At 37.6% G+C, this 14783-nt stretch overlaps 1 protein-coding gene across 4 annotated transcripts in view; it reads right to left on the bottom strand.

The window, feature by feature from the left end:
• Window positions 1–14783, bottom strand: part of bcas3 (BCAS3 microtubule associated cell migration factor) — a 329405-nt gene that overhangs the window by 17137 nt on the left and 297485 nt on the right. For all 4 annotated transcript variants that reach the window (XM_051666123.1, XM_051666124.1, XM_051666125.1 and 1 more), the window contains one exon: window positions 10668–10835. In XM_051666123.1, coding sequence (XP_051522083.1) covers window positions 10668–10835 — 168 coding nt within the window. The remainder of the gene's footprint in view (window positions 1–10667; window positions 10836–14783) is intronic.

Genomic DNA, 14783 nt, shown 5'->3' with positions numbered 1-14783 from the left:
TGTTATCTTGTTGTCTGATTGGTTAGATTTGGAACAGCAACTGTACACAGACACTGAACACAATCAATCAATCAATCAATCAGTTAATCAGTTAATCAATCAAGCACTTAACCAACCAACCAAATCTATTTATCTTTAAGGTCATTTGTCAACAATTGTCATAAAAATATGTCTCACTGCTGAGATGCTGAAAAACAGCACAGATCCATCCATCCATCCATCTATCTATCTCCCTATCTCCCTGTGAGAACAACCACAGAGCACAGAGAGCTATCTGTATATTTCTTCATGCATTCATGCCTGACATAGCCTGGTCTCAGAGAATGTGGGTACTGGGCTCAGCTGTAGCTGACATTAATGTCCAGAGCACAACATCAGGGTCAATGGCACAACAAAATCCCTGAGAGCCACAGGCCCTACACTTAGCAACAACTCCACAGAGGTCAGATCAACACAGCATGCAGAAATGGATCTAATATCCCAACAATCATGTCTGTCCTCTCTTCTCCTGTCCACAAATGCAGTATCACAGTGCTAGAAGGGAGCCCATTCGTTCAAAGCAAAGGAAGATTTACATGACAACATATGGATGTATTTTTAGATATACACGGCAATGGCATACACACCTACATGTACCAGGCACTAAACACTTCTTTCAATAATACGTGCCTTTTAACACCAAAGTCTTTCAGCACAAACTCATGGTCTAGTACGCTCCCTTGAACTCCATTGAGGCACTGGGATCAGAGATTGAGCAGACTCAGATTAGTGCTGGGTTTGTTTGTGTAATCCATCGTCTGTGTGCTGAGTATAGGTGGCGGATGATTGATAAGCAGCGTGCTAAATCCTTTACATGGCGGGTGGCTGGGCTGCTGTGCTTTCAGCTGTACTTTGTTGCTCTAGCGATGGCTATCGCTCGCCATTAAAACAAGCTGTGACATCAAGGCACGGAATGCTCTCTCTGATAATAGCTTGTGATTTGGCAAATTAATACTTGTGACTCGGTCCAAATTAAACAGAGAATATTACTGTCATTAACCAGGTAAGCAAACAATGGAGGGTTTTCACTAAGCCATAAACAGGATCTACCCCGCTGTACGCTGAAATAATCCGCCATAACAGTCATACAGGGTTCCAGCATTGGAATAATGACCTGCAAATGTGCCTGTTTCAAATCATCAACTCAAGGCTTGTTTAATAAGAGTAGCAGCTTATTCAATGCAGTGTTTGATCCAAACCAAGCACAGATTCACTTTCATGCCTAATCTTCGGTCAAACCTTATTGTTCTGTTAGCATACATGACATAAAAAGTAGCTAGTGAAGCTCAGCCTTTCTCATTCCACTCCCTAGTTCCTTATGTCATGAATCAGAATATCACAAACACAAATTTAGGTACTAGCAAGGGCCTTGATCCACTAAACATTGGGGAAATGATGACTCAATAACCTGTGACACAATTACAAAGTCACATATTAAAATGAACCTGGTATCGCTGTATAACAGGACATTGTGCATCTTTATAATTGCTATTAAAAACTGCAGTGCCATTATGAAATATGCACTTGCCCTGTTTTTATTTATTTATTTATTTTTATATAAAGGTGATTCTCACGAAACCTGTTAAGTAAATGTTCTGGTCCTATTTTACTCCAAAATCAAAATAATTAAATATGAAATTATATTTTGAATATAGAAAATTAAGCCTAGTTTTAGGGCTATTAAGATATTCTGCATTGTGACTATTATGAAAGTTACTCACATTTTACCCCTTAATTATCATTACTGCATTGCGAAAAAAGATGTTCATTATGATATGTTCATTACCACAAAGTGATTTTTTTTTTTCAATATTAATCATATTATTTAAATTGTGAAGTATTTATACATCATAGTAATAGTCACATGGTACTCTCTTTCATTTTTGCTGATTTTAACTTAAATTATTGAACATCATATTTTTTTTTAGCAATACAGTTAAAAAATGAATGTTGCAGTAATAAAAACAAATGGAATAGTCTTCAATGACTATTTAGATGATAATTCAATCTATTTTTTTTTTCCTTTAGCTCAAGTTTTTCTGTATTGATTTGGAGTTAAATATGACCAGGACACTTTCTAGACAGGTTTTGTGAGAATCACCCATAAAGCTAACAGATAATGTGCATACATACTGGCATTCAGACATCAAACAAATGATGCACATCAGGGATGTGCATTATTTGATAAGAAATAAGGATTTGTGGTCATAAATTTCCACTTGCACTCATCCTCTGAGGACTTAAGAGAATTTAGGCATGACATTTCCAAACTACATTTCTAACCCCAGAAATGGATGTCTTAATGGGCAGTGCAAAAAATGGGAGCTCATTGAAACACAACCTCAGTGTGCATTAGCACAGACAATGAAATCTACCCTAAAGTTCAAAAATAAGGCCCTCTCATAACACCATCAACTCATCAATCAGCACAAAAACCTTGTTCTTAACAGCTGATTAAATCAACAGTTCTCATTTACAGGCCTAATCAGACTACATACACATGAACGCAAAATAAATAAATGAAATAAAAGTCATTAATTAAGCTTATATTAGTGGTGTCTTTGTATTCTCAAGATAATATCGGATCGCCATGGACCACATCCAAAGACTACTCAAAGGCAGGTTGAGTAAGTCCAACAAAACCATGCGCTAATAACCAACCTCTGGTCAAATAATTAAATCAATCATAAAGCCAGTTTGAACAGGACCTGACAATTTTATAAACTATTCTAAAAGTATGACGACCTGGTGTGCACAGGCTAGAATGTGGAGTGATGAATGTTTTCATGACTTTGGAGAGGTCGAAAAACAAACATCCTGCTTCACGACTGCTAACAGCCAATCGAGAGAAAGACAGATTTTTGGCGCACTGGAGTGTCTGGCCATGTTACTGGTGGATATAAGTGCATTGTTCAAGTTCAGTAGGTCACAGTTTAGTCAGCTCAGTGGTGGTGGTCACAGCATGTGTGTGTCCGTTTATATATATATATATATATATATATATAAATAAAAACCACTTCCAAGCCTGACCAGGCAACCGTGTGTATACTTATACAACAGAGACTTGGTGTATCATGTGTGTCCACTTGAGAAACTTTGTTTGTATAGGGGAGTCTATATAATGTATGTGTGTCCATGTGACAGTAAAGATCTTCCCTGAGGGTTGAACTGTATACTCAGGGATGCCTAGAAAGAGAAAGAAAGAAAGAAAGAAAGAAAGAAAGGAGAGGGTACTTGAGAGCTGTCGCTAACATCTTAACATAGATGCAGCTATTGTGGCGTGTCCTGCTCCAACAGTGTGGGTTCTCTGTCAAGTGCACAAAAACCCATTGGCCTGAATCATTTTAAATGAACACGTACATTTAGACCAGCAGACAGAGAGAGAGAGAGAGGGAAGGCCCTATTAATTTTAACACTGCCATAAATATCTATCATAAACCATTTCAAAGTACAATTCTGCTACTCTAATCAACCACACAAAACATACGTATGTGTATAAATCACCATATCTTTAAAATACATTTATTTTAGTTACTTTTTCCCTTTATTCATCAGAAAGAAAAGTGTAGACATGAAAGTAGGGGTGACAGAGGGATCGGGACATGACCCAGGTCAGATGTAAACCTGGTCCCCATGAGCCAACAGCTTATACTGTATATGTTCTTGGCGTGTTGACAGCATCCTGTGCCACATCAAAATCGCTATATCTTTTAAAAGTACATTTAAATCACTTCAGAATTCTGTCTGATCCATGTTAAATCATAATAGCATCGCAATACTAATTTTATGAGCCATGCTTGCACTGCTACTGCTTCTTGAGAAGAAAGTTGTGTGCTATAAGGCAGGCAGTAAAATAGATATACATTTTGTTTTTTGGGGGCAGCTGAAGTAATGAGGAATGACAGAGACATAATCCCTGTGTGTAACCTCAGTAACACTGGCAAGTGTGGTGCGGGGAGGGTCACGGTGGCTGACAGGATTGAGCCCTGTCCTCTTCCCCTTGCTTTAATGGAATTTACATTAGGTTAGCACCAATGAGAAAAATCCAATTTGCAACATTATACCGCAGGTCCAAATCTAATTTTAATTTTAACTTACGTTCTGTTAGGACTCTTACATTATGGTAAGTTGGGAATCTTTTCTTCCCTCCATTTCACCTGCTTGCTGCCAAGTTAGAATTACCAGTTCTTAATTACCAAACTCAAAATGTGCCTTTCTTCTTCTCCTTCCAAGTGTGGGTCTTGCAGATCGTTACCATGGTCAGCCTTGTACAGTGACCCCAAAATTATTTGGACAAGTCTTTGCACTGTATAACTAAACATCAAACCAAGTAGCATTTAGTGGCACCAGTGTACCAAGTTGCACATAAAAATAAGTTTATAAGGTATCAAGTATTTAGACACTTTCTAATTGTCAAACATTAGTGAGAAATATCCATGTGATGAACTACAACCGTGGTTACCAGAGGTGGGTAGTAACACGCTACATTTACTCCGTTACACTTACTTGAGTAACTTTTTTGAAAAAAATGTATTTTTATGATTATGTTTTATGGTGGGTACTTTTCACTCTTAAGTAAATTTCTGATGAAAAACTTTACTTTTACTTCCTTACAATGGGTAGCGTTCCTGTCGTTACATTACTGGTTTTAATTTAATAAGTGTTAATAAATGCGTAAATTATTGAGATATTTGAATAGGACTCTTACGACAGCGGAACTTCACAGCTGTATGCTGTCACTTGAGTCACATTCAACACTACAGCAGCAAGCATGCAAAACAAACATTTCTTCACTCCACACAATGCCTTCATTTTACACCAAGACAAGGACATATTTCAAGATTAAAATTGCAGCTCCAACGAAAGAAAACATGCTGAGGTAAGTTTTAGAGATTGTGACAATGTGGGCTTGTCTGTGTCATGGTGATTCTCATTCATTTTCAGCATGAATCTGTAACTGTGGTCTCTTATGACCTCAGTTTCTAAGTTTGCATTTTTATATCAGCACTGCAACATATCAGTACCTACTGTATAATTCCTTGTAGACATCCACGTTAAGTGCAAATGTTTTGCCCTGCCTATATCGCGATATTGAGCATTTCTGCACGTGCAGGGTTGGCGCGTGCACAGCGTTTGACAGATGCGGACGGCTTTGTCTTATGGACAACACGCTTCCAAACACAGAGATATGGTGCAGTTTACCCTTAGTGTACAGAACTGATTATCTAAATTCTTTCTACACTGAAAATGCTGGACCGTCACTGAATTAAATTCATGCAGGACGTAAAAACCTGTGAAATAATGACAGAAGGCATGAATAAAGCATGGTCTTGCTTCAGTGTATAATTATACATTATATATAACTTGGGACTGTGACATTGTTCATGTTTTTCACTGTAATAATTACTAGAAAAAGGTTTCCAAACTCCTCTTCTAATTGACAGATTCGTCCAAATCTGAGAAGCATCCTTAAAGTGATAGTTCAGCCTTTAATTAATATTATATCATAATTTCCCCGTCCTCATGTTCTTTCAACCCCGTGAAACTTTCTGTATTCTGTGGAACACAAAAGATGTTATTAGATAGAATGTTAGGGACAGTCTCAGTCACGATTCCCTTTCAAAATATGGAGGGGGGGGGGGGGGGGGGCATGCAGTGACAGTAAATGATAATTAAGGTTAGCGTTCTGTCTAACATCTCCTTATAGGAATAATGTTTTCAAAATTGAAAATTCTTGCATAATTTAAATTAATTTACTCACCCTCATGACATCCCAGATGCGTGTTTTCTTCTTCTTCTGTTGAACTCAAAGATTTTTAGAACAATATCTCAGCTCTGTTAGTTTAAACTAGAATGCAAGTGAATGGTGACCAAAACTTTGAAGCTCAGAAAGCACATAAAGGCAGCATTAAAGGAATTCAAATGACACTGGTTCAGTCTATGTCTTCAGAAGGGATATGATCAGTGTGGGTGAGAAACAGATCAATATTTAATTCCTTTTTTACTAATAAATCTCCACTTTCACATTCTTGTTGTGTTTTTGGTGATTTAATTATTTGTGCATATCGCCACCTACTGGGCAGGGAGGAGAATTAATCGTAAAAAAAAAAATTACTTTATATATTATAAAATTATATATATTTTTCTGTTTCTCACCCACACCTATCATATTGCTTCTGTAAATCACTGGATTTGTATGAATTACTTTTATGCTGCCTTTATGTGCTTTTTGGAGCTTCAAAGTTCTGGTCAGCATTCACTTGCATTGTATGGACCAACAGAGCTGAGATATTCTTCTAAAAATCTTCATTTGTGCTATGCAGATGAAAGAAAGTCATACACATCTGGGATGGCATGAGGATGAGAAAATGAGAGCATTTAAATTTTTTGGTGAACTATCCCTTTAATTTGATGCATAGAAGAAAGAAGTTATATGGGTTTGGAACAACATGGTGGTGAATGATGACAATTTCAATTATTTACAATAATATTAATAGTATTATTATTATTATTATTAATCATTCTGTAATGCATGTTAAATGTGTATCATGTACTGGAATATAGGAGAATAAACATCCATTATGTTATATGTGAAAGTAACTAGTTACTCACTACTTGAGAATTATTTTTATTGGATACTTTCTTACTCTTACTCGAGTAATTTTTTGAATCATTTGTTTGTAGATGCCACTTGGTTTGATATTTTGCAACTAATCCAATGACATTTAGGCATTTTACGTGTTCATATACTTTTTGGGAAAACTGTATGTGAAAGGCAGAAAAGAGAAATCAGAGGATTGGAAAAAGGAATGGAGTGAAACATGGAGAAGTAGTTAGCAACTGATAAAGAAGAAGAAGAGTCTGAGCTGTCCCCTGGTGCTACAATCCTTTTCTGAAGAAGCGCCTTTGCGTGAGGAGAAGCTAAGTGCTGAACCATCTGCTTCTGCCCTTCAAAAAGGCTCCCAAATGAACCTGCCTTTTTAAATGGGGCGTCCCACAACTACAAAGAAAGCTGCTCAGGTATTACATACACAGATGGACTAGCTCACCCACAATTCACTGACACAATCCCACGCTGCTTTATAAGTGATCAGTTAAATCCCACACATGCCATAGTCATATGACAGCAAATTATGGATGAGAAACAATGGTCGGCTAATGATTCAACAACTGATTAGTAAGGTACACTAGTTTATCTAAAGTTTTCTTACATTTAATTTTCTAGTTTCCACATTTTAGCGGCGGTGATTTAATTAGCGTGCAGTACTTTTTGACCGTTGTTCTTTTTTTTTTTGCTTGTGGGTTTTGCAAGTCCTGCCATGAGAGTTAAGTTTTTAAGACACCATGTCATATTAAAAATAGTCCAGCTTTTAAAAATGTGCATTATCTTGAGCTCTGTTTCCAGCTGTTTTTGAATGCAATAACACATTTTATGTAAACACACCCTAAAAAATGTGTCTGATCAAGTTTAGATGAACCCAAAACTAGGCTAGTTAAACAAGGCTTTATTCAGATGACTAGTTGACAGTGCTGGGTTGTTTACTTCAGAATTGTAATCAGGTACTGATTACAAATTACATAAATAAATTGGCAATCAGTAACAATCTCCTGGATAAAATTTTTTAGGTAATCTAATCTGATAACTTTTGGATAATTTGGACCTAACTCATGCATCTGAGTAGGATAATCTACATCATGTTTATATAATGTTGCTTAAATATATTTAAGAAAACTTACTTAATTAATCAAAATATGAGAAATGCTATTCCTTTTTGTGTTTAACTTGCTATTTGTCTGTTACTGAGTGAAATAAAATAGGCACTTACAAGGTCATGAAACACAAAAACACATTTTAACTGATAAAAAAAGATGGTGTTAATTATTTTTATTTAGAAGATTTTTTTAGACTATTGACATCCATATTTATTTATTTTTTGGTCCAGGCTTCAAGAATCAACAAAGGTCACTGGATTTGATGCAGACCTAGTATTTCACAGTTATAGCAGTGTTTAGTTACCAGCATAATTATTTCTCATGAAAAGGCATGGTCTAACTGTTTGAGTGCTGCTTTTATTTCCACAAATTCAGCAGCATAGATCGAAAAATGTGGTGTAAAAATACAAAGGGAGTTGGGTGTTTTCCCTGTTATGCTGATAGATCTCAAGGCCCTTCATCAATAACAGACTCAAGTATGTACAGGTATTTTTGCTAAACAAACCTAGTCTTACTCCAGCATTTTCAGCATTACAAACACAATCTATGTGTGCTAACAGATCAGACCAGTCATATTTGAGAATCAACAGTATCAAAAGTTATCACAAAGGCAGAAGTGCATTCATTTACATTTTTGAAGCAGAGTACAAAATCAATTTGCGAAACTTTAACTAACTTTAACGTACTAATGCAGTCAGTTCGGCATTTATGTGTGGATTATATTGTGAATATATACAGTAATGTTGTGTATTTGCAGATTTTGATGTTTCATGGACAAAACCCTTCCAAAGACATAGTAACATATAGTTATATAGTTATATGATAATTCAAATAATAATAAAAATCTGTTCATCTGGAGTTGGTTAGATATGCAATGTAAAGTTGAGAAAACATGCAAACATGCCTGTAAATGCCTAATGTTTTCGCCCTGTGTCTCCTTAAAAGTGGAATGAGTGAATGAGACATCTTCATCGCTCCATCTTTTAGCCACCTGGCTTAAGTGGCAAGTATCAAGTCTGTGTGTGCAATTCCACTCTCTTCCGAAAGACATACTTATCATATATCAGCGGTAGGCTGATTTATAATGAAAAACGTAAAAAGATTAAAAAAGGAAAACTTAGGTGGGGGTCAATTAATTATGACTAATTTACTGCTGTTTTCTGATTAATATGTAATCATGTAATCCATAAAAAAGTAACTGCAATCTTATTGAGTATTTTAAAATGTAATTTAATCTAATTACAAGAACTTGATTACATGTAATCCATTTCTACCCAGCACTGCTAGTTGACTAGTCATTTAAGCAACCTACGACTAGTCAATTTTGAAAATATGTTGTTTTGGAAATCCCAACGACACTTAGTATGTCTATTGTGTAATTAGGAATATTCAGCCATTACTCTCAACACATTAGTCAGTACCTTCAACAAAGACTCAAATGAGAATGGCTTGATTTCTTAAAGTCTGGGACTGATTCTTGACTGCAGCCCTTAGGTCTGGGTGAAAAAGACACAGACTGACATAACTGATGGCTAGCGCTCATCAGAGGCTCCAGCTCCCTGTCCCCAGCCACTGTGCTGCTTATTTAGAGCCTCTCGCCACAATTTATTTTTTGGCTGTACTCTGTGTTTCCTACTTCAGGAGAGGCTTAACGTTATGTTCGTCCGCCAGTCCGTAGGGCCAAATGTTGAGTGTAATGTGATCAGTAATGAATTTTGTGTTACATTAGGCTGTATAAATGGACGGACAAGCGCAGACTACAAGTGTCCGGGAGTTGGGCTTAATCTAATGATGCAAAAATAGAGACAGAACCAATTATGGAGAGGGCCAACTCGGTGCTGCTGCAGGGACTGCAAATGAATAGGTACAAATCAAATTAGTGCCTAATAGACGCGCTATGAGAGAGGGCCAGTCGATGCTAAATGCATTAGGGCCTTGTGACCTCGCTGCTCCAAGCAGCAGCGTCCAGGATCCAACCTCCATTTTCCCCAGATATCAAAGGAACTCTTGTTCAGAGGAGGGGGGAGGGCCAAAGAGCGACAGCTTCCTAAACGAGTTAAACATTTGGATTGTCAAGAGTGGCAATTTCCCCCTCATTTCAGTCTGTCTCTTCCTCAATGTGAATGACCTAATTTGTTATTATAAAATCTCTAAAATGTGCCTTTTCCAAGATGATCTGTATGAGAAATCAAATAAATACAACAGGAGCCTGTCACTAAGACAAATTCTTATCTTAGCGTAATTCAAAGAAATAGTCGATTGGGGATCGCATTCTTCCGTAACTGATTCCTCCAGTCACTGGATGTATTAGCAAGAGTAAATAGAACAAAATAGGGTTTACCAATTTAACTTCTGACAGAGTTAGTTTGCTTTTGAATTTAATGATCTACAAATGAGAAAAACAAACTTGGGTGATGGTCCATGTTGGTAGGTCTTTAACAAAAAGGAAAACACGAATACCTGAGCTCTGTCTATACAAAGTTATCAACATAACAGCACAGTTTTCCATATTCTGTTAACATATTTCCTATTCTTAATTGGCCAATAGGCTTTAAAGTTACTCTACAACCATGAACTATGATTAGCAAATTGTTAGTCGGTTGCGGTAGGGACATTCTAATTCTAGAGAGCATTTGATTGGACAAAAATCTGTGTAGTGCAACATGAGTTTTTTTGGTCTGTTTTCCAGAAAGAGAAAGACAGTAAATTTTAAAATGCATATACTGTATCTGCTAAAGGTTAATTTTGTCCACTTTTAGGAATACACTTGCATATACTAGCAAACAGACATGGACATTGGATTTCACGTGGTCTTTAAAGCTGTGCAGTTAATTGTAATTCATACAAAGAGGAAATGTATGTTATCTGATCTTCATTGCCAACATGTGCATAATACTATTAGTGAGTATGCTCACCTGTCCCAGAGCCTACAATATCTCTGCTGGGTGACTCTGACATTGCGTCCGCCAGTCTCTCCTTTAGGCCCTCTTCGGTGGCTTCTACAGAGGACATGTGACGCAAGCCGAAGCTCTCAGGCCAGCTGCCGCACACCTCCAGCAGAGTGACGCTGCGGTCAAACATGCCTGCCGAGAGAAAATAACACAGTTTTAGTACACTATTTTTCAGCAATAGTGCATCAAAGCCTATTATGAGTTCATTTTTATCAATGCACTCTAAATAGATTAAAAAGTTATTTTAAGACAAGCCAGTATACTCAGTGGCCTTCTTTGTAACCCCCTCTCGGGAAACTATTTTTGTAGGTATTATGTAGGAAATAGGCAAACAAGTACAGCTCCAATGTACTTGAATGGGGAAAGACCGAAATCTCCAAAACTGTTTGGAAAAATTACAATTCAATATTTCAAATGAGCAATTCAATCTGACAATAATAGAATCATAAAATATGATCCTTTTTTTAAGGTTAAATCACATTTAAAGTGTATTTTTTAGGCTGATCCAGCAAATGTGAATGCACATTCTAGGGTAAAAAGGTGTTGTTGAGATTGGCTCTTTTAGGAGAAAAGCTGCTGTAGGACTACAGGAGCCATATTAAGCTTTCCACTTTCCTCTATTCATTTTCCTGTGAATGGTTCGTCTCCTCAACCTTGAACGGTCTCCAGTCTCATTGAGGTCTTACTCGGGTAAATAGCATTATAACATGAAAACTCTGTCCATGGCTATGCTGGTGTATCTACCAGAAACACTGAGGTCATAAACAGCTATCTGTGTTTCATCTGGCACACATAGCTGCTCAAGACCCCAGCCGAATCCCCCTTCCTCCGACAGGGATAGCAAATAGGAAATGACTGACCCCTGAAAAACACCACTGTGGGCCAATATGACTTCAAACGAAAACACTGGCCTTGTTTTTTTACCCCTTGAATCTCAATGCCAATAAAAGAGATATTGCATAAGGAGGGGTGTGAGGAAAAGAAAGCAAGCAGAGCTCCTCTGTCTCCTGTGATGCTTAATTTCAGATGGTGGCATTGCTAGGGTGTCTCTCTATTACAGATACCTGCTACATGAAATACAGCTGCTTTATCAAAAGGGCTGTAGGGAGACCCTTTGATCTGCAGGCTAGCGGCAATCTGCCCTTGTCTAGGCTCCCCTGCAAACCCTCAATCACACTCAAGGCCTCTGACAGGCGCTAATGTGCGGGCGAGAGAGGGGCGCTGGCGGCCTGTGGCGCTGCACCGATAGGGAGGCAAGATGCCTGCTGTTATCTGCTGTAAAACACTAGCCCAGCCAGACTCACAGACAGCAGATAACTTCACACCACTACATAAAAAGCTGTTTGTCCTGTGTCTGCCATTGTCTCCTCAACAGGCCCACCATCAAAGCTCCAGGCTGTGTGGGTGTAGTCATCGCACAAGTCACAACAACAAACATAGGTCTGTATATACCAGGATTGTATAGTACATTTCTGAATGTGACATACAGCTGTTTGCACTTTCATTCCAGGGTTGTAACAACTTTTATAACTGGAGGGGATATGCCCCCCTCATTTTTAGACATTTTTGGTTGTGTACTGAAAACATTTTGGGAGAAAATTATTATATGTAAAGCTGCTGATTTTTTGCTAATTGCTAAACTCTTATGCAGAAATGAACAGTAATAGTATTTCTGAATTTTTTTTTAAAATAATGTACACTCACATGAGATGAAGACATACAGTGGCAAGAAACAGTATGTGAACCCTTTGGAATGATCTGCATTTATGTATAAATTTGTCTTAAAATCTGGTTTGATCTTCATCTAAGTTACAATAACGAACAAACACAATCTGTTTTAACTAAACACATAAATTATTGTATTGTTCTTGTACATATTGAATACAACATTCAAACTTTCACAGTGTAGGTCAGAAAAAGTATGTGAAACCATTGGCTACTGATGTCAACAAAAGCTAATTAGAGTCAGGAGTTGGCAAACCTGGCATCCAATTAATGAAACGAGATTGGAGGTGTGGGTTAGAGCTACTTTGTCTTATAAAAAGCACTCAAACATTTTGAGTTTGCAATTCACAAGAAGCATCTGCTGACGAGGACCATGCCACGCAAAAAAAAAAAAGAAGAAAAAAAAAAAGAGATCTTAGAAGACCTACAATCAAGAATTGTTGCTTTGCATAAAGCTGAAAAGGATCACAAAGTTATCTCGAAGAGCTTAGATATTCATCTGTCCACCGTTAGACAAATTGTCTATAAATGGAGACGATTTAGCACTGTGGCTACTCTCCCGAGAAGTGGCCGCCCAGCCAAGATGACTCAAGGGGCACACCACAGAATGCTCAATGAGGTAAAAAAAAGAACCCTAGTGTGACAGCTAAAGACTTAAAGGAATCAATGGAACTGGTTAACATCTCTGTTCATGAGTCTACTATACAGAAAATATTACACATTACCATTACCATGGAAGGACACCACGAAGGAAGCTGCTGCTTTCCAACAAAAACATTGCTGCGCGCCTGAAGTTTGCCAAAGACCACACTGACACTCCACAACACGCTACTGGGAAAATTTTTGGTTGACTGATGAAACTAAGGTTTAACTTTTTGAGAAGAACAAGCAGCACTATGGATGGCATAAAAAGTGCACTGCATACCAACATGAAAACATCATCCCTACTGGAAACGCTTGGTTGAGGTTATTGCTGCCAAAGAAGGATTGACCAGTTATAAAATCCAAGGGTTCACTTACTTTTTCTACAGCACTGTGAATGTTTAAAGGGATGTGTTCAATAAAACATAAAAGATTATAATTGTTTGTGTGTTTTTAGCTTGTCTATACTGGTGACTTTGATGAAGATAAGATCACATTTTATGACCAATTAATGCAGAAAACCAGCTAATTCCAAAGGGTTCACATACTTTTTATTGCCACTGTATCAGTCTTAGAAAAAAGCTGCTTTATTCTACATATGGTGCTGGGCAAACACTCATAGCCATGGTGAGATCACATGACCAGGTTAATATTTCTCAATTTATCTCAATTAACCCCTGTAAATGGATACTTTCACTTGCAAAATGCATTAATCATGGCTGACTACAAATAACACGTTTTTGCATGATGTTTCATCTATGCCGACAGGTGTCAGCACAAGACAAATGCAATATTATCCAGTCCACCTTGAAAGGGTGTAAAAAAATTAAAATAATTTTAACCGGCCACATAAAACTACTGTTACACCAAGCAGAAGCCTCTGCCAAATGGTTGCGTCGGCACACTGAATGAATATACTGTATCCCTACTATGGCTAGCACCCACTTACGGATGTCTGCCTTTTAGCATATCAGTTAGGACAACTGGGCAAACATAATGTATATAATATTCACGAATAAAGCTGAGTAGCGTGTTATTCATACACCCCTGGATGTTATCATAGGGCTTTGATATTTCATCATGTCAAAAAACAACTACAGAAATTAATTTACAACCCTCATGACAGAGGGTGACATTTGTTGCTCTGCAAGGTCATGCCATAAATCTCTAGAAAACAAACACTGCTGCTTTAAATACAGTACAATCCACATGCATGCAGTGTTTAGTACATGTTAATGTGTGTGGACATCCTTGCAGGGCTTATGTAGGATTAATCGGGGACTATGTTTGTTTACAGAAAATAGGCCAGTAGAAGAGAATGTTTGTGAGCATCCAAGCTGACCAGATGAGTGATGTAACTGTTAGTGATAAAGCAAGATAATGAACAATTAATGATTAAAAACTCGAAATGTAACAATTCCTGCTGCCTCCAGTTTTGCTGAAAACTGATCCTTTCGTGAAATACTTTCTTTTTCACAAATAACAGAAAACACCTGAGCGGAGACAAGCGCTTGCCAAAAGGTTTCATTCAGCAGTAAATACGGCAGCTCAGGGTCAGGGTCATCCCCGTTGAAAGTCAATGAGGGCGCTTTTAAATAGATTTGGGAGGCTACTCCTCAGCTGGAGCACTCACCCCGAGTGCATTACTCTGAAGCTTAAGGTGAAAGGCATGGAGGATGTGAGGTCAGAAGTTCATTCCCTCCAATAGGGAAG

This window comes from Myxocyprinus asiaticus, chromosome 31 (assembly GCF_019703515.2).
Source record: "Myxocyprinus asiaticus isolate MX2 ecotype Aquarium Trade chromosome 31, UBuf_Myxa_2, whole genome shotgun sequence".
Taxonomy (NCBI): domain Eukaryota; kingdom Metazoa; phylum Chordata; class Actinopteri; order Cypriniformes; family Catostomidae; genus Myxocyprinus; species Myxocyprinus asiaticus.
Note: the sequence above shows the minus strand (reverse complement) of the source record. Positions and strands in the feature narration are given on the sequence as shown.